The following is a 20,720-nucleotide window of genomic DNA, read 5'->3' on the forward strand; positions in this document are numbered from 1 at the left end:
TTTGTGGTGTGTCTTCATACATACCTTTGTTTTCAATGAAGAAATGCTGGCATTTCAGTTCCCGTTGTGAATATTGGTCAACACATTGACTGTTAATGTTTTGTATTGTATTCTTGAGAACTTATATCTCTTGGCTTCTTAAGATTAGTTGTCTGTTATGTTGGGTTTTTTTCTGTGTGGCCTTATGGAGAACATCCTTCTTCCAGACAAGTGTAAGCACAATCATGCAAAATCAGCTGGAGAAAAAAGGCAGTGATGCATGCAAATGTATTTCATGCAGAATGGCTATCCCAATTCTGATTACAGCCTCACAGTCATGAATAAACAAGCTCTTGCAGTTATTCTCGGCTAATGTTACCTTGACAACAGTATATATAACAAAAAATTCAGTAATCACTGCCGTCAAAACCCCCAGTACAACTAATGCTTCTGTTTGCCATGATGAAATACTTTCATTAAGTATTAACTACAAATTGTAGCTCCCACTTTTAATATTAGTATTAAAACTAATCAGTAAAGTGTAATGATTCATTCCAGTATATTAAGAGAAGTTTGCTTTGAGTTCTCTGTTTATAAAATAGTGGTATGTGAAATAACATAGAACTTTTTACCATTTATATAGCGGTGGGTATATCACTTGGCATCATTCTGCCAAGCACAGCAAACACAGCTCACTGATATTTTTGGTGCAAGCTTCTGTTCACTCAGTTTTTCCTATGTTGTGATCTAGGTAGTAGAGAGTTGAGGAACCTCCTGGGGGAGAGCAGGAAAGCAAATTGGAAATACTTTTTTATTTAACTTACTAAGAGGTAAAGATTGTGCAATCTGGTACTTAAAAGCAGCAGGTCACATCCTGGTGTAAAGTGTTTTACTCTAAAATGCCAATAAAGTAAGTATGAGTTAAAATTAATTACTGGTGTGTTGCCTCCTCTGAGCTCCGGTCTCCAGTGTAACCTATTTTGTAGACTATATGATGATGAGATTCTGTGGATATTAGGTTGTATTTTCAAATTTTACTTACTTTTAAGGGATCTTGGATCCCTGGAGAAGGACTTGAATTTTTTCATTTCAGAGGAAGTCCTCTCCAAAATAATATTTTTCTGCACAGGCAGATATTCATGTTTGTTGCTTAGTTTTCCAAAAGAGACATAACTGAAGTTGCAGTGCTTCTGAACACCATCACTGGTAAATACTAAAAGCCAACATTAGTTAAGTACACAAATAGCTTGTGAAAATAGTAACTTCCTTCTAGGAGGGAATACTTTTTTTTGTATTCTGTTTACTGACTAGAATTACTGCTAAAATTGGTTATTTAATTTTAAAATGTATATATTCTTAGGTTAGTATCCCTCAGAATTAAAATTACTGGTCTTATTTCCCCTCATCTTGAACTTTAATACCTGAAGCTGGGTGTTCTGCAGAATTAGTCTAATAGTCTCCCTTCTGTAATAGCAATCCATAACTTGATAATGGAACTTTCACATATATTTCTTATCTCTAGTGGCGTTTCCTCAGTCTGTTCTGAGTGGATGGGAAGGGAAGGAGGTAAAATATTCAATACAAATCACAGCCGTTGGCAGGGGTTTGTACTTGTGTAGATGTCTGATTGGACTGGTGTAGGTTTGTTAATTGGTTTCAGTTGGTGTTGCTGGCTAAGTTTGTTAGAAATAATTTGGGGCTTGGGGTTAATAGTGTCAATGGCCTTGTGGTAGGGGAGACTGGGTAGGCATTTCTGCTCAGTTGAGATGAGGAATCTAGCAGAAAACCTAGTGTGGTCTCATTTTTAAATTTCATATTTTGTATGGACAAGAAACATCCAGTGAAGGAGTATTATTTTCAGAGGAAATCTTTTCAATAATGCATTTCCAAAGTACAAGGAATCAGAATAGATGTTCTTCAGAGCAGCTGTTTCTTCCTTTTATTAGCTGTTATATGAATCTTTACAGAGAGGTTTTCAGGCTTTCTTAGACTTCATACTGAAGTCTGTAATCTCTGGTTCAGACTTGTGTTTCTTCTGTGTGTGAGGTTTGGTTTGTTTATTTTAACATCTGAAATAACATCATCGAGTGACCCCTCTTCTAGGAGTTCTGTTTGGCTTTTAACTCATTAGCTTAATCATAATGTAAGGTGAGGGAAAACGGGAGTCTGGGCTGAATTACATGTAGTAGTTCTGTGATGTTTTATTTAGTTGCAAGTGGGAAAAATTCATGTATTTTAAGTCTTATAATGTTTGTGATGAGGTAAAGAAGAGCAATTTTTGTTGTGCTTAGTTACAAGTGTGAACTGCATCTTTGTAGGCACGATACTTACTCTTGCGCTGTTTAGCTTGCACTGTTTTTTACCCTTACTGATTTGGTCTTCATAATCAAGTAGTGAATTTCTCTGAACAATAATCTTCATCCCGTGCTATGCAAGAAATAAATAAAATACTCTGAATGGAAACTGGAGAGTAGAAAATTGATGGGCTCTGCAGGTACAGTAGGATTTATCAACCAGGTATTTTGAGAACAGTTTTGTATTCAGTTGATTCCACCAGAACGAAGTATGTGTAGGTTAGTTAGTTGCTGGGCATCTTTTCAGCTGCAGCCTTTCAATACTTGTTCTGTTTGAGATCTGGTGAATGTTGCTTAACAGAAACAATAGTTCAAAGTAAAAATCTTAAATTAGCCTTAGATCCTGTAGGAAATGGTTTTGTTGCTATTGAGTAGAGACAGCTATCTCTTGAGAGTGGGTTGTTAAAACTTTAGCTGGTACTAGCTGAAATAATAAAAAGTAAAGCTGAACTCTGCTTACTGAGAGAATTGTTTTAGTGGCTGAAGGATAGAATAGGTTTTCTCTAGGATTTCCCATTCACATGGTCCTTCACTCATTCACAAAATCCTAAAGTAAGGGGGGGAAAATCCTTCTGAAAGATGACTTCATTCTTTAACTGCTGTCACCAAGGCAGGACCAACCATAGAATTGTACTTGAAAAAAAATATATAGTTAAATATTATAATTAATTTTTTCCTTCTATAGTTCTAATAGTAGTTGAAAAAATAATATTGCAGTGGGCATGCAATGAGTAGTACTTTTGACCATTGCTTTATGGATTATTTTATTTTACAATATTTCTCTTCGTAATTGATTTTTTTTTTTTTCCTGAAACAGCAAGACCATTTACAAAATTGGTAAAGGAAATGCAACTCCATCGAGATGACTTTGAAATTATAAAAGTGATTGGAAGAGGTGCATTTGGTGAGGTAAGAGATTTTATTCTTTCGGTTGTAGAAATGTAACTTTCATTGTTTGTGCATTTCTGCTTACAGTTGACTTGGACTTGTCCTAAAGGTTCACACAGATGTATTAAAATACTTCCAAATGTGGGATGTAGCCAGGTACTAGGGCAAGGTCCCCTTGAAGCAGGTTATTTGATGTCCAGTTCTGCTGTTTGAGTGACTGGCTCCTTCTGAATTCAGTGTATCAAAACAAGTGTCTCATCAGTGTGTGCATGAGCAGAGCAGTCCCACCTAGCAGCTGCACAGCTGAGTTTGGGATCTCTTCTCCCACTTGCCATATGTACTCTCCTGTGCTGCTGTAATTTAACACAGAGCTGGACTGCTTCTCTGGTAGGAACGCAAAGGCTGCTCCACCCATCTGCCTGTCTCTGTAGCAATCTGGTAATGCAGAAAGACGCATTTGGCTGCCTCAAAGGCTCTTCCCTGTCATCTTTGAAGATCAAAGGCAACTGGATCTGTTTTTTGGACAGCAAGTTGAATCGTGCTGGTATGATAGGAACGCCTTGTGTCTTGAGGACTCACCAGTCCCAGGACCTTGGACTGAAGCATCACTTCTTAATACGATTGATGAAACTGTCGTCAGTGACATAAGTCTGATCGGGTTTGCCACTGGCAAAAGCATTAATGAGCATCTCCTCTCCAGTAGGCATAGGATAACTGAGAGTTCTGGAGAACCTCAAGACAACCCTTTCAGGATTTAAGTACCTGCAACTAAAGCCATCAGCAAAAGAGGTTATTAACTAGAGAATTTCTAGAAGTTAGAAAACACTTAAGATTGTTTTCAGGAAGCTTCTTTTAAGTAGTGCCACACTACAATAAAACATAGGAGTCATTAGGGGCTTCCTGCAACCCATTAGCACTTGCTTAACACTTCTGATGCCAGTGGCTAGGGCTGGGCTTCCTTATGTTCATGTTGTGTTGTCTCCACAGCATGGTGTCTCTAAGCAAGGTGTGCCCTGGACGCATCAAACTCTTTCACATGGGGTTTGACTGTGGGACAGAGGTATCACAGAAACACCAGTAGCTAAGAACCCTACTTAGGTTCAGAAAGCAATGAGCTTTCAATGTACACACACTTGGTAGTGGGTGAAGTAATAGCTTCATATCCACATAATTTTAACCTACTTCAGAGACTGCTGTTGACAAAGGTGGATGACACCTGAGACAAAAATTAGTGTTTCAGGAACATTTCTTCATCTGTACCATCATCTAATGATATAATGAGTTAACATACAGTTGTGTGTAATCATCATGAGCATAGATGCTGGAGGAACTTGATTATTTTTAAGTAAAATGTCTAGAAAAATAGTAACATCCTGACCTGTAAGACAAAAGTTCACTTTTGAATGGATATTGAACTTGAGGAGTTGCAACATTTGTTACATAAAAGAAGTGTTATCTTAGGATAGTAGAAATACTTCATGAAAAAAGTTTGTTCTTTTGAGTGTTTGATTTTAGCTGGCATGTATTATTTGAACGTGACTTTTAGAGAAAGAAGTTACTGCAAGAGTTCAGCGGGAAAAAGCAAAAATGGAAAAAAATTGAGAAGTCTAAGAAAGGGTTGAGAGCCACAAATAAACTCCAGAAATGAGGTTGGAGCAGAGAAGTTTATGAGTAGATAAAAAGCCTAGAAAATCAACACAGTAGTATCACAGAATCATAGAATGGTTTGAGTTGGAAGGGACCTTAAAGATCATCTAGATCTACCCGCCCTGCATGGGCAGGGACACGTCCCACTACCTGAGGTTGCTCAGAGCCCCATCCAACCTGGCCTTGAACACTTCCAGGGTGGGGCATCCACAGCTTCCATGGGCAACCTGTTCCAGTGTCTCACCACCCTCACACTGAAGAATTTATTCCTAATGTCTAACCTGAATCCCCTCTTCCAGTTTTAACCATTACCCCTTCTCCTCTTGCTACAAGGCCTTGTAAAACGTCCCTCCCCAGCTTTCCTGTAGTATGTACTGGCTACCTCTCCTTTAGGGTTTTGATTGAAAGCAGTAGGACAGTTTTGAAGAGAATGCAGAATGATGTTGCTATCCATGCAACATATCCATGGATATGTTTTGGAGGAAACTGAACCAGAACCTCTGATCCAGATGTGTACCAAATGTGCTTCTGGCCCCAAGGAGGACATAAGAATCCATCACCAGGATTGATTCTCCTAGCAGCTTAAAAGCACATTTGGTCCAGGAGACCAGGCTAAGTATAGTCTGAATCAACATTCTTGAACTGCATACAGTATAGATGGGAAAGCTCATTAAAGGCTACTTTCATCTGTTGTTCTGGTCTTTCTGTGCCAGATTGTTTACTATAGTGGCTGTGACCACTCGTATCTAAAGAATTTTAGATTAGTGTTTTGGCAGTTTGTCTTTTGGTGGGATTAGAAGTGGTTTCTGGATCTTTTCAGAACTAGACTTGGGAATGCAATAGCTATCAAAAGTAGTTTCAGGTCAAGGGAACCCTTTATAGTAACTTGCAGTGTTGGGAATGCCTTCACACAGTATACCTTTAAGGAAGGACTGTTTTCAATAGTACTTGCTCTGTTCTATTTCAAAAAGATGCTCTTCTCCACTTAAGGAGTTGACCAACTGGAAATCTCAGTACAACAGCAGATGGAGTATTTCTATGAACTTCAAGAGACTTCAGTTTATACTTGCTAGGAGGTTTAGGATGACCTTTTAGCTTTGGATCAAGAGTCTTAAGGTGTATAAGAGACACAAATTCTGGGTGGAAGCCTGTATTAATAGTGTTTGGAGTGCCTGAATCAACAATGTCTTTCATATTCTTCCATTTGGAAAAGCATGAAGCTTAACTACAGCAATTCATACATCCCATTTCCCTTGTGGAAATAAAATTTAACAGAAGTGAAATGAGAAAGTGTCCTAAAGCCATCCTTCTGTTAGGGCTATGAGTGCTCACAAATTCAGTCATGTTTATATCATGCTTTCTTGTTCATCTTTTAATTATAAAAGTTGTTGTTTGTAGCTGTAGCACCTTGAAACTTTTTCATCAATTTTAATTATGCAGAAATCACTGATTTTGTGTTCATTATACTTTAATCCCACTTGCCAGAGAATATTTTGTTCTTTTTGCTTATGAATTAATCCTTTGACCCTTGTGTATACTACACTGCTATAACTGCCAAATACTTTAGACATTATAAAATATTAATGATATGAAATTTAATATTCCATAATAAGAAATTAAAGTCTGTAGCATCTGACTTGTATAAAGCAACAGTTCAGAAGGCTGAACTGTTTTCCGTAGTGTGTTCATACATACATGGGAACTATGTTAGAAATTAGTTGATGGGATTCTTGTGGTTATAAGGTTATTCAGTAGTTCTTTTTTAAAGAAGCCAACCCAAACACAACTATCTGCTAGAAATAAATCTTGAAAATACCTATTAGATGCTTGTTAGAATGCATGAAGAAGTTAATCAGAACTAAACTGAATATATTCCTGTTAGAATTAAGTAGTTTAAATTAAACATTGAACAGCTAAGCCTGCCAGACTTCATAAAAGGATGAAAACTACATTCCATTTCTCTCAATTTAACTAATTTGGACTTTTTGGAGAATGCCTGGGGCTTTAGTCTTGCCAAAGAACTTTTGCATAAGTGAGTAGCTTTGAAGAAAGATAGCTTAAAGAAAACAAAGGCATTATTAGTCAGGATCAGTGGTCAGTTTTTGCCACACATGTAAGCCAAGGAAACCTGGTCTTTGGAGAGAGGATTGAGACCACATGTGAGCTTGGCTTTGTGAACACATAATCAGTATCTAATTTAAGGCAGAATTTAATTTAAGGTACAATCACCAGTATGGATCTGTACTGGCATGTTGGCACCTTTCTCTTTCTTCTTTTCAAACGAGCGGAATACAACCTGATTCTTCATACTTTTTTCCAACAATCTGAGAACAACACCTAACTGGTAATCCAAAAACCATGTGAATAAAAGTTCTTACAGCATGGGAGATCTGAGAAAGTGAAAGAAAAACTGTTTCTTAAAGGTCTTACTACTATGCTAGGACAGAAATAACCAAGCCCAGAACCTAGAGATTTCTTCTGTAGCCACCTTCCAAAACATGCAGTTCTCCTTTTCTCATCAGGTAAGCCAGCTACTTTGCATGTAGAGTAAACTGAATTTCTGAATATCCTTTACAGCAACATGTAGGGCTCGGACTCTTGGGAGTCACTAGTTTGAGAACATAATTTAATTTTTTTCAGAAGTTTCATAGTTATGAAGAAAAATTGAAATGTTCTTTGAGTGCATGACAGAGTGGCATGTAATTTGAAATGCTTGCTGTAAGAAAGATAAACTACTCATGATTCTTCCCCATTTCCTAGAGTGTATTTGCCTGAGTGTATACCCAGCTGGGTAGAAAAATTTTGTAATTGCCCTGATGTTACTTTCAGTCTTTCCTTTTTGTGTGTCATATAGGCAGACAGCTCGTGTTTAGAGGTACAACCTCTATGAGGAATAACATTAATAAATTTTTAAAACCCTGAAGTAAAATCAGAAATAAATGGTTTTGTGTAATATTAGTTCTGGTTTCTGTTAATAAAATTAATGTGGAAGTCTGTCTTTATAGACAAGAATGAGTATGCTGTGTAGGGTGAAGTTTTTTGTTAACTAGTGAAAGTACACATTATTTAGGAGAAGATTTGAAGAATATGAACACAGAATAGAATAATTCTGCAGATGCTTTTAGACCTTTAAAAAGAACACACCAAAACAAAAAACCCAAACCCACCTATGGCTTGAAGTTTGCATGTGCCTGACTACTCCTTCTGTCCAGGACCAATATTTCGAAGGAAGTAATGTCCTGAGAACCTGTGCTGGGTGGGATTGCACCTACCTGAGAAACTTAAGCCAGCGTAAGAAGTGCCTTCTGTGTGCTTTGTATTTGCCTCTGCGTGCAAGGGAACTGGGAGTACTAGTGCTGCAGTACAGTGAGAGGCATAAGAGGATCCTGTGCATGGGGACTGTCTGGCTTTAAATACTTGCACTTGCTCCTTTGCAGGCTTCATCTGACCTCTTAGTAGTGCTCTTACAAGTCTCTAACATCACTCTTTGTCATTTGTGTAAAGGACTGTTTAGGTGCAATTCTGCAGATTAACACATTTCAGTGAAGAGCAGTTGTTCAAGGAGGAGCTATGTCAAGATGAACCTTATTTGAAGGCTTGGATTGTATAATGTGGCTGACACCTCCTGGAAATTTGGCAGCAACTGTTTTCCTTCCCTTGTTTGTTAGCAAGGATTTCTTGAATGAGCAATGCTTACTGTGGTTGCAGTGGAAGGGTGGAACTGCTTGGTCTTGCTTAGCACAAAAATAACTAAAACTCTTAATGTGCCCCACCTAAGTATTATTGCTCTGGATGGATTAGAAATACCTTTTCATGTAAGTGCTGTTGTGTACAGACTTGATCCTGTTTAGTAACAGGACATGTCGCCTCAACCCAGGATGCTTAGTCAGAGTTAGATGGAATCAATAGACGTAAAAATCTGTTTCCAGAATAAAATAAATAATGGTTGAGAGAACAAGACTGATCTTCTGTGTGCTATGGATTTCTGATCAGTTTTGTGGTTCATAATGAGAGATATACTGGCTAAGGGTGCTGTGAGATTCAACATGAATATGCAAAATCTGAGCTTCCTGCAGACAGTCATGCTTGTCAATGCTACAGAGCTGTGTGTGCCTTCACCTTGTATGCACTTGCAGCTGCAGGGTACCAACTTGTATGTTTTTATGGACTTCTAGAAATTAACTTGGGGCACAGTGGGCCTACAGACTGCAAGTTGAGCTGTTTCATCTATTCAGAAGCTTTGGTGATTGGTGTTAGGTACCTGGCAGGGACTGTGTCTTCCTGTGCTGTAGATTAACAGAATTTCTAAGTATTGCACGTGACATTAGGACAACTTTTTCATCCAGCTATTCAGAGTCAGAACATTGTGAATATGATGCAGAAGTAGTATTTAATTAGCTTTGCTTTTCCACAATCTGCTCTTCACACACACACACACAAAACAAAACAAAAAAATCCCAACAACTAAGAAAGCTGTTTTCTGCTGTGGAAGTGGATGAAGAAAGAAGGTGCTTTGTTTTGAAAATGCTTCATAAGAGCTGGTTTCTGTCTTAGTCCTCCCCAGCTCCCTGTCTGTTTGTATGGCAGCACCAAGTTACTATGGTGACAGGCAGGTTGCAAGGAGCTAGAGAGAGATGGTTCACTGTAGTGCCAGAGAGACCAACCATTTGTCTCTTCAATCCCCCTGACTGCTGAGGAAGATCTTAGGTGTTATTTGGGGCCTTTATTCTTTATTTACAGAACCTTTCTGGCTGGCACTTGTAAGCAATTTCTTGTTTACATTACATGAAGAGCTGCACACTGTCTTCAAAAAAATTATTTGGCTTTGGAAATGTGCACCGTGGCATATGAACCCTACCAAAAGACGATGTGGTTGCTTATTTTAAATGTAAAATAGACATAAAAAACCTGATATAGCAGTCCAGACCAGTTTTTTCTCAGAGCTGCAGTATTAAAACTGGTATCTAATGAGCCATGTATCAAAGACCTTTCATATCCAAGAGTATCAGGAGAATAAAGCAGTTACTGCAGTGTTTTTTTCAGTAGCTAGTGTCCAAGGTATCACTACAGAAATAGTGTGGTAAGAAGTGGCAGATGCAAGCCTTAACTGAGGAAAATTACTGTAATATTAAATTATGAATCTGGTAATAAGACATTACAGATAAACTGTTTACATCTGAAATGACATTTCATCTCCTATTTTGGTTGAAAGGCTTGTCTAAAATCTCTGCTCAAGTGTCTAAAGCCCTTCCAAGTTTCTGCCAAAGGGTAAATCATGGTAATTTGACACAATTTTATCCATGTAATTTTATTGCCTATGCAAATCTTCTATCTTTTATCATCGTTATTATTGATATTCTTCCTTCCAATTTTACTTTTAGGTAGCAATCAAATCCACTTTTTTACTTTTTTTTGCAACAAGCAAAGCTTTTCCATTCCCACGGTAGTATGAGAGGCACTTTAGTTCCTTGATCACCTTAACAGTCCTCTATCACACCTGCTTCAGATAAAGTTTATTTCTCTGGGGTGCGGCTGTGTGTGGAGTTTCCAATGAGTTTGTATTTCTACAGGGCAGTAATGTTTACCCCTCCCTAGTGGTGTGTATCTGCCTGTGAATTTCAGTGTTTGCTTTTTTCTTAACTGCCTGTCATTATGAGCTGATTTGCAGGAGGATTAACACCTATATGTCAATGTTCTTTTCAGCTGAGAACTTTTGCATTTGAGTTTCACCTTATCCCTGAAGGTCCAGTCCTTCAGGGTGAGTTTTACCTGAAAAATTAAGGTGCCACGGGCATGAATAGTGTTTTACCTTTGTTTTGAAACTAATCCCAGTATGGTTTCTACGTTGAACATTAAAGAACTTACAGATTTTCCAGTAGAAAGTCTATTTGTTAACTGTCCTAATTGTTTTCTGGAAATCCAGTCTTGCATTTAAATGGTGGTTTCTCCACTTTTTTTACCCTGTGCTTATCGTTTACATAAAAGAAAATTTGTAACTTACTGGTGCTGATCATGTCTCTCAAAGGGCAGAGTACAGTGGTGGAAACTTCTGTCATGTTTGTAGAGACTGGTTTGGCTCATATTCCCACCCTGCGGATGTCATCAGGTCATGAGGAAAGGTGGAACTTGGCCTGTGTTGGCTTTGCACACTGCAATACTAAATGTCAGTATCAAGTGGCTTTTGAATAAGAAAAGGCCAGGGGATACTTCTGTAAAACAATTCAAAAAGCAAAATGCTACTTCTTGCCAAAGTCTAAGAAAGTTATTCTAGTATTTTGGTTCCATTTTTATTTTACTGAAGTGCAAATGCAACAGAACTTTGAGGCAAACATTACTGGCAGAAACAGTACAAATCCCATAGGATGTTGTGTGTAGTTGCTACAACTGGCTCTCGCTTAGACTTTAGCTCCAGTTCTCATACATTTTTTTGACATAAATATGTCTGAAGTTGGTTGACATGTAGTCACTGGGATTCAGTGGCTTTCTGAGGTCTTTGAGGAAATGTGCTTTATTACAGTGTCCCAGTTGCTGCAAATTTTGAGCATGTTGAGTCACTGTGACAGTAGTCAAATCATCGGCTGACAGCTCAGACCCATAGGGGCTTGCCTGGAAGGGGGGCAGCACTGGTGGGGACCCCCTGCCTCTGGAATTTTTCCTCACCAGTGTTTTAAGAATTGGTAAAACAGAGTCACCTAAATCTCTGCCAAACCACTCTGTGAATGTTCACTGTTTGGAACCCTCAGTTCTCCATTCCAACCAAGCACAGTAAAATGCAAGTTGAGTAAGTTTTAATTTTCTTAATTTGACACAGTTGTTCTGGGTCAAAGGTGTGTGGATTAGTTAGTCTGTATCTCATCCCTTTGGCCAGGTAGAGAGATGTGGGAAAAGTCCAAGGCCAAAGCAGAGCTGAACCTTACCAGTTTCCAGCAGCAGAGGGTTCAGGTTCCCTAACCACACCTGTAACACTCACTAGTCTGTAGTCTCTGAGACTGCTGCTATATGTGTTGCTCAGATATTGAAATGTACAGAAATGCTTTCTGAATACTTAGGTGTAGACAGCAGCCTGTGGCTGAGTTCCAGAACTGTTGTGTGACAATAATACTTCCTTAATCTTGCTAACTTTTAAAATTTTGTTTAATGTTTTTCAATTTCTGAGTTATGAGAAACAGCAAATTGTTCTCTGTTCATCTTCTCCACAACATTCATGGTTTTGTATGCCTATCACAGTTGTTATCTCTTCTAGGCCTGGAATGTTTTAGGCTACTGAATCTTCTTCAGAAGCTTATTTATAACTCTGATTGTCCCTTTTTTTCCTCTTACTATCCTTAGCATGCTGTTTTTTAACTTCTATTGCAGTGTTAGTTGTAGTAGCCTTGGAAATGAAGAGTGAGCACCAGAGTTAACTCCTAGTCTTTTATAGTCTGTGCGTAATATGAACATATGTTTGGCCAGTAGACTTTTAAACTTTGAAGAGAAAAGCAATGCTTTTTTTCTAAAACTAGACATTTGCAACAGTGTACAAATCTGTGTCCATTAGAATATGTCTGAACACAGCATTTTTTCATACATTTGTAGATGTGGGGGATCAGTATGTTGTAGAGGAGGCATTATATTTAAAACCTGACATCTTTCATGGTTAACACAGTTGCAATATAAGAGATTTCTGTTTGATCTTGCAAAGTGGTCAGTGTGGTTATTGTAATTGAATTTGAAGTATGCCAGAGAGAGAGGAATTAAGATGAAAGTAAGAAAGAACAAGTACACCACAGCATCTCAGAAGCAGCCAAAGCATTTTATGACAAATGTAAGCTTAAAAATGCTGCCACCTGATGAAGGAAGTAAAAGAAAGCTAACTTGAAAAAACGCTGTTGTGTTTTATGGAATGATGGATGTAGGATTTATTTTTTTTTGCAGTATTGCAACAACATTCTTGCTTATAATAGTACTGAGTTTATCAAGACATAATTGAATTTGTGTTTCCCTAGGTTCAGTTCAGACATCAGTGAGATTTGGATTTTTCATTTGTTTGTTTTCTTAAAATGTACAAAAAAATCCTAATCATTAGAGTGACTTGCGGAGTCAGCTCTAGTGAGGCCAAAGTTCTGGTACTTCTGTGAGGCCCCTTCATGCAGAGAGACTAAATTATTGGGGAATTACCCATTTTGCAGTATGATTACATTTGTTCTTCTGCTGAAACAAGAAGCTGTCCCACTGTCCCCCTTAAAACTAAAGCAGCGGTGTGTCTACTTGTGCCACATCTCAGTAACCACTTGTGAAAATACGAGTCAGCTTTCCTTTTATTCATTCCACTTTTTCTTCCACAGAAGACAATTCTGTTCCTCCAGAAAGTTTAAATTGGGCTTTTATAAGCAGTTCTTTCAGTTGCAAATAAACAGCACTAAGATAGATAGCAACTGGGGAATTGCTAAGTAGGTCCTACAGATTTGGCTTCCTTCTTTGTTTTTCCTTTGTCCTGGCCTGCTCTCATTCATCACTTTCTGTTATGAGGTTTGTACAGCTCCTCAGTTGTGTGTGTCCTCCATGATGTCCTCCATGTTCCAGGCTCACATCACTCCTCAGCAGCAGAGCACACTTCAAACTTCTATCAGCCTGCAGTGTTTTCAGACAGCGATGGCCTTCAGTAAAGTGCAGTAGATGCATATCTGACTTTTGGTTTGTATACTGTATTTGTACTTAAATGGCTGAGGAGTTCTAGTGTTGTGGTGTAATGAAACCTGAATGTTGCTACTTCAGGGCTCTCAGAGCTTTTGTTCATTTCTGCTTAGTTTGGTCTGTCCCTTCAGTGAAGGTGGTAGGATTTCCTGAGTCATCACATTCTGTATGGAACAGAGGCTAAAATATATAGCAGGTAATGTCAGCATCTTGCAGTTTCCCAAAGCTTTCAATGTGCAGTTTGACTTACTGCATGTCTTCAGCTGTATCAGGCAAATAATTCAATTAAGGGTGTGCAGAGAGGTTGTTACGATGGCTTTTGACTGCAAGGCCATGACGAGGATAGGAACAAAGCTAAATGTTTTAGGCCATTACCAAAGGTCAGTGTTGAACGCTTTCATATGTCCCAAAGAACCTCACATTGAGATGAGACATTCTCATCTTACTCATCCTTGCCCTGTCACAGAAGCAGTGTTTGCAGGAGGTGTTCAGAGGCCTGAAGACACTGGGACATAATGTAGCTGTGGTTGTTCTACGTAGCTTACAGAAGCTGTTTATTCATGCTGTATCTTTCCCAGCTGCATTTAGGGCCAGATTCCCATGTCTGTCCTGTGATGGATACCTGCTAGTGCTTTTCTTAAGATGTGTTTCCATTACATGACTCTCTGGGCAGGTATGTTCTAGGTATTGCTTGTTTGTTACATGGCTGGTGTGTGGAGCTTCACACATGGAGGGGTGGGTGTCTTAGGTATTCATCTGCAAAGTCAGGTGTGTCTAAATGTGAATGTCCCATACTTGTGTAACTGAAAGAGGAGTCGCCTCCCTGCCGCTCATCTGGAACTTCTTTACTGGTAAGGTGCAGGGAGGGCATTTCCCTCTTCCCTCTTCAGGGCTTCTGACTTCGTAGTGTTGCTCTTCTTGATGCATTACTCCAACCTTGTTTTATAGTCGGTATCTTCTTAGAGTTGCTGCAGTTCCTGAATCCCTTATCTGTAAGAGAGTTTTTAAGCAACAGAAGAAGCTAGCTGATGTGATTAGTTACTTTTCCCACTGTTATTTAGAGCTCTGATAAAAGCAATGAAAGCTAGTTGGTTTTCTACTTCTGAAATAGAGGCAAGCTGAGAAGCAGCAGAAATATTCAAGCAGTCCATGCACAGTCCTGTGAATATGTTGCTGTCTTAGTCATGATGCCTGCTTTTCCTTGCCAACTGGAAGAATTTTGTGGAAATTATGGCTTTACTACAAGAAGAATTAGTTTTGGTCTTGGAGAATACAAGTCTTGGTCAAAATAAAGTCTTTGCATTCCTAAGCCTTGAAGTTTCAATGTCCGTGTGTTTTTTCTTCCACTGTACAGCTATGTGCACAACTACTGTTCATAATAGACCAGTCTGAGCAATCTAATACAAAGAATGTGCAGTAAAATGCTTCAAGCAAAATGATGAATACGTAAATGAATACTGTTTTTGCTTCTTTTTAGCTATATGCATACAGTACAAAAAAGCATGTTAATTTGCAAATATCTTTCAAGTTTCTGAAACCTGAAATGTGAAAACAAATTAGTCAAATGTAGTGTATTTCTATTGACAGCAGCCTTCCTTGTTTTCACAGGCTGCCCTTTTAAATGTTGCCTCATTGGCTGAAGACATGGTGTACAAGCATCGCTTGTTCTTGGCAAACAATGCAGCTTTACTACACATCTTCATATGAAAAGCTTCATACTCCTCCTCTATCATCCCCTGTACTTGATCATGAGCACTTGGCCACCCATGGTGTACTGTGCATCAAGTACCTTGTAGTAATGGAGGAGAAATGTAGGAGAAAAGACTTGAGCTGAAATTTACCAATATGTGAGCAGATCACTGATGGTTCCTTAATAAATTATTTCATTACTATTTTGTTAATATTAAGCTTTTAAAATATTTTATTTCTCTGACCTTGCTTTTGTTAAATAAAGTTATCTTCTTATTTCAGGTTGCAGTTGTTAAAATGAAGTGCACAGAGCGCATTTATGCAATGAAAATTCTAAATAAATGGGAAATGCTTAAAAGGGCAGAGGTAAGTAATACGGTTTGCTAATGCAAAGAATTTTAAAAATGGTATTAGGAAAATTACATTGAAGCTCTTCCAGATTAGGAAGAATTATTTCACGAGCATAGGAGCTTCATTCTTTTTTTCTTTTTCCTTAAGCTGTTTTAATGCAATCAAGTCTGACAGTCCCTTCCAGGCATCTGTTGTTCTCAGCATTACTGTGTGTTCGTTTACCAGACAGTCTGCCCTAGTTCTTACCCTATTGGGTAGAATTTATTGGCCAGATTTTTGTTTACAATAAAGGCAAGTGAGAGACTACATGAAAGCTGAGATTGGTACTACTGTAACAATCACAGCTGTATACAAAAACGTTATGAAAAGGTCTCTTTTCTCTTGCATTCAGAAAGCATCCATTAAGGAGCTTTGCATCCTGCAGCTTGTAACAGGATTTGTATAACTGGTGAAACTATAGCTAAATTCTTTGGAATCATGGATTCAGATTATAAACCAAAATATGTTAAAAAGGTAAAACTGTTCAAAAAGGCTATTTTTGATGAAAGGAGATGTACGTTGTCACAACGTATTATGCAAATGTGCATGGGTACTTCACAGATTAGGGAAGGACCTGCTGAGAATGTGTCATGGAAAGTGGCGTATTTCTAGAATCCCTACTCTTGCACTGTAAAGGAAAACCTTATGGCAAATGTAATATTACATAAATCAGCAGTTAAATGAGCAATAGATTTTAGGGGGAAATAGCTGAAGTCTGTCAGTACTGTTAGCAGTTCTGTAAAGGGGTGAAGACGGACTGATTGCAGAGGACTGAGCCTGCTGACCCTTCCCTGGCCCATTCTTCTGGCCCCTTCTAGACACATCCTTCCCTCCCCTGCCCTTCCTAGTCCCTCCCTTCCTTTCAGTGAGTCAGTGCCACCTCTTTTCCTGTGAATAATTCTCCTCCCTCTTGTTAAGCCCCTGCATTTGCCTGATTTAGTCACACTGTCTGTCTTGCACACTCCACAAGCAGCAGCAGCCGCTGCCATTTGGTTTTCCTTGGAGCTCTCAGGAGAGTTGACACTCCTGCCTGTGCTGCACTAGCAGTTCTGCATTAAGCCGTCTCCTGTCTGGGGGACATTTGGTGCCCTTTTCTACACAGGTTTCAGTTGGATTAATTCAGTGGTCAGTATAGAATTGTTTTAAACCCAAATGCTTGTAGGAGACTCCCAAACTCTAGTGGAAATACAGCTATGCTGGCTTATTTCAGTCATTTTTAAAGTGACTTAATTAAATGGCTTACCTAAATAACTGCGACTTTTACATGTAGACATGTTCTGAGAAGGTAGCTGTTCAGAAATTGTATTCAAATTCTACAACAGGCAGGCAAGAGGTGGAAGAGGGTTATCACAGAATCACAGAATCTTAGGGGTTGGAAAGGACTTCTGGAGATCATCCAGTCCAACCCCCCTGCCAAAGCAGGATCACCTAGGGCAGGTCACACAGAAATGCATCCCGTCAGGTCTTGAAAATCTCCAGAGAAGGAGCCTCTCCACCAGGAAAGAGGTATAATGAGCAACAGGGTTCCAAATACACACTTAGGACAAGTAACAGTCAGGTTCTCTTTCAGCTGATTTTCCTCATCTACAAAGAACAATAAAGAAACTGTCTTCTCTGCTATGTTCCTTTGTCTTTTCCTGTTTGGTGAGCTCACTTGATTTAGCTTTTCTGGATAAGCAAGATTTTCTAACCTGCATATCAAGTTCAGTAAACATCTGGGTGTTAAAATTTCCCAGATGTGGTAAAACTTGTTAGATTTTAAAATTAAGCCTGTGGGAATACAGTAGCCTCTTAAACAGACAGTTCCACTGGCAAGCAGATTTCAGGTGTTTTATGAGTGGTCTGAGAAGCATTTTGTTATATTGGTTTGTATTTGTTTTGTGAATTGTATTATGAAGCATTTTATTAGTTATTAAATATAGCAAAAAGTTACCAAAACACTGCTTATTTGTGTACCAGCTGCAATAAGAAAACATGGTTGGAAGCTACTAAAATACAGGAAAGATTAGTGAATATAAACTGACATCTGCGAATGCGTTGCAAGAAAAAATAGGCATGCCATTTATGTTGATAAGGTGGACCATTTGTATTCGTTGTTCTGACAGTAAAATACATAGTCGTTAGTGTTACTGTTGACAGTTCCAAATAAGTCGTGACTGGCTGATTAGGGAGCCTGTCAGGCTTTTTCAAGGCACGTCTCAAGGCCTTTTAAGCTAGTGTAAGCAGAAAAGGAGTTTTATACTTTGAATCATGACGCAAAGTGTTCAGCAGCATTACTGGTTTTGAAGTGTTCATAACAGTCCTTTGCTGTTTGAGGTTGCAAGTGAACTGGATCAAGGAACCGATGTCTTTGAAAATAAACAAACTAGTTTTCTGTGTTGGCAGCCTCCTCGCATCGCTGTGCCAGAAGAACTGAGAAGTGCTGTGCTCTGGTGCTGCGGGCAGGGGATAGGATTACTTAGAGCTGCTCTTGCTGCCAGACTTTTTGTAGAGTGATACTTTGGCCTTGCATTCATAAACCGTTAAGCCACTCTCAGTTAACATTTAATTACAATTTACATCTCTTTGCGCCAATAATTACTAACTTTATGACGTGGCCACAGTATGGTCATCATCACTAGAAATGTAAATTGACTTTTGCTTTCTTAGGGGGAAGAATTGTTGGGAATCCTTTATAGGATGCAATCAGTGTGTGACAAAGCTTGGGCTTCCCAGGGAGGTTCCTTCCATAGTACATTTTCTAGGACATCTGGACAAATGGCAATGACCAAAAAAATATCAGTTATTCTCCAGAACACAAGCACTTGAACTGCAGCTACTGAATAGCCTAATAATGGCTTTCTGAATTTAGAGTTATGAAAAAGTCCCAAGGTCTGCATCTTGATAGCTCTGATCCAATAAAAACGTTAATATATTTTTATTAAGGACGACTCACTTGAAGTTTATGAAAGTTGGTTTTACGTAAAGATGCTGAGAAAACCTGTTACACAGAGCTTGCTTCTCTGAAGTGTTGCAGTAGGCTATTTGAAGTAGAGAAAAGATTATTGAAAATGAAAATGTGTTATACTGGACAAAGATAAGACAGTAATAGTAAAATGTACTTATTTCCTTTAGTGTATTGGCAGTGTCTGGAACTGTTAAGTAGGACACTGTATTTTCACAAAGGTCTTTTTTCAGAAGAACCAGACTTATGTTCCTAGAGCAGTTATCTGATGTCTGCTACAGATTGCAGTGAGAGGTTATCATTTTTCTGGCTTTTAAAAATAAATTTTTAATTATTTTAATTTTGAGTCAGTGTTGACTCAGATTTGTTTGTGGGCTTTTTAATGGTTGAGGGACAGGTGTTGCGTTGTTGAGGGTTTTTTTAAGGTCCCAGTAAAGATTAGAGTGACTGAGTGCCTGACTACAAGCCTGCAGAGACTCTCTGATGTGTCACTTGGGCAGACTGAATTCCAATTTATAGAGATGTCTTCTCTGTAATTTTATTTAATCCCATAAACCATCTATATATATTCCTGTTGTGAAAACTACTTTGTTGATACTGACAATGGCTTTTTCCCCCCCTCTCTTCATTTTAGACAGCTTGCTTCCGAGAGGAGAGAAATGTCTTGGTGAATGGAGACTGTCAGTGGATTACTACATTGCACTATGCCTTTCAAGATGAGAACTATTTGGTATGTTTGATTCATCAGCAAATAAAAGCTTTAGATTATGGAAGAACTTTATTTTTGGTACATTTAAGGATATTCGTGCAATAAATCGGTCCACCTCATGTCTTGCAGCAGTGTTTCAATATTCTTGTTTTCTCCTTAAAGAGACACTTCAAAGGCCTGACTGTAACTACAGGAGAGTGAGAAAGAAATGTAGTACTATAGTATATAGAGTTTTATATGAGCACTCTAGGTTCACTAATCTACACTTGCATAAAATACTTCATACTTAAATTTAAAGTTTTGGATAACATTGCCATTAAATAATTTGGGAGGTGTTAACTGTGAAAGAAAGAAATACTTTTATTTCAAACTTTCTGAATTTCTTTTGAAGCAAGATTTTGTTTAAAACCAGCAAAAATAATTTTAAATTTTATTTTAAAAACTGATTAAACAGATACATTAAAAGTCTCAGGAGTAAACATAGCTTCTTTAAAGTGTTTATACATAAAATACGGTTTTAAATCAGCAGAGTGGTCATCTCAGTAGTTTGAGATACTTTAGCAACTGTTCATAAACAAATTAATTACTCCTATTACATTTTTTTAATGATGGGTTACTAGAACTGTAAAAGAAGCTACTTTTACGTTAGTCATGGAAGTCAAGAGACTGCTGATCAGGAGCAAGGTCAGTAAAGTTCCAACATCTGCAATGTACTGAGCTATACTGCTTCCATGTGGCTTCTCAAGGCTGGGTTTGCTAGCCTGCCATTTCTGGAACAATTGACATAGTCGTAAGGCGAAAGTTTTCACCTTCTTAACATTTTTTTAGATAGCACCACAATAGCAAGTAATTATTATAAATAAATAAAAAATATTGATAAAAGGCTGCCAATGAGTTCAGGAGTTAAGCTCATGAAAGAGGTAGAAAATACTCAAACTTGTTCCCAGGTGCTTAAACAAAACAGATTATTTTGATTGTCATGTTACAGGTATTTTCCGAATAAGAAGCACATCACAAGCAAATAAGTAGTGGGGTCTCAGACCCTCATTTACAGCTATTTCCACTGAATGCTTTGTGATAGATCCAGATCTTCAACCTCTCAAAGTTTAATTACCATTGCCACTGCTTTATGAAGATAGTCCATAATTTCAAATGTACCAAGTTCAGTACCAAGCAACCTTTAAACTTGCATAAAAATAACCTAAAACATCCTATAATGTAGTATTTCCAAGTAGTTTTAAGAATGGGGCTACCTAAGAAAAGCTGTGCAGGATAGCAAGCAGTAGAAATGACAGTACAAAGAGAGCTCTGGTGTTGCTAATAGCATTTTATATAAATCTGTTCTAAGCCAGCCATAGCAGTGTAATACATTTCTTTTCACCAAGTTGCTGAAGACATTTAGGTGTTGAAGTTTCACTTGACAGCAGAATTGAGACATCTAGTATCT

General features: G+C 38.3%; 1 protein-coding gene across 1 annotated transcript in view; it reads left to right on the forward strand.

Annotated features, from left to right (window-relative positions):
- Positions 1-20,720, forward strand: part of CDC42BPB (CDC42 binding protein kinase beta (DMPK-like)) — a 119,107-nt gene that overhangs the window by 50,265 nt on the left and 48,122 nt on the right. The window contains exons 2-4 of the mRNA XM_009999807.1: positions 3,151-3,242; positions 15,513-15,596; positions 19,199-19,294. Of these exons, the coding sequence (XP_009998109.1) occupies positions 3,151-3,242; positions 15,513-15,596; positions 19,199-19,294 (272 nt within the window). The remainder of the gene's footprint in view (positions 1-3,150; positions 3,243-15,512; positions 15,597-19,198; positions 19,295-20,720) is intronic.

This window comes from Chaetura pelagica, unplaced genomic scaffold (genome assembly GCF_000747805.2).
Source record: "Chaetura pelagica isolate M959 unplaced genomic scaffold, ChaPel_1.0 scaffold806, whole genome shotgun sequence".
In the NCBI taxonomy this organism is placed as follows: domain Eukaryota; kingdom Metazoa; phylum Chordata; class Aves; order Apodiformes; family Apodidae; genus Chaetura; species Chaetura pelagica.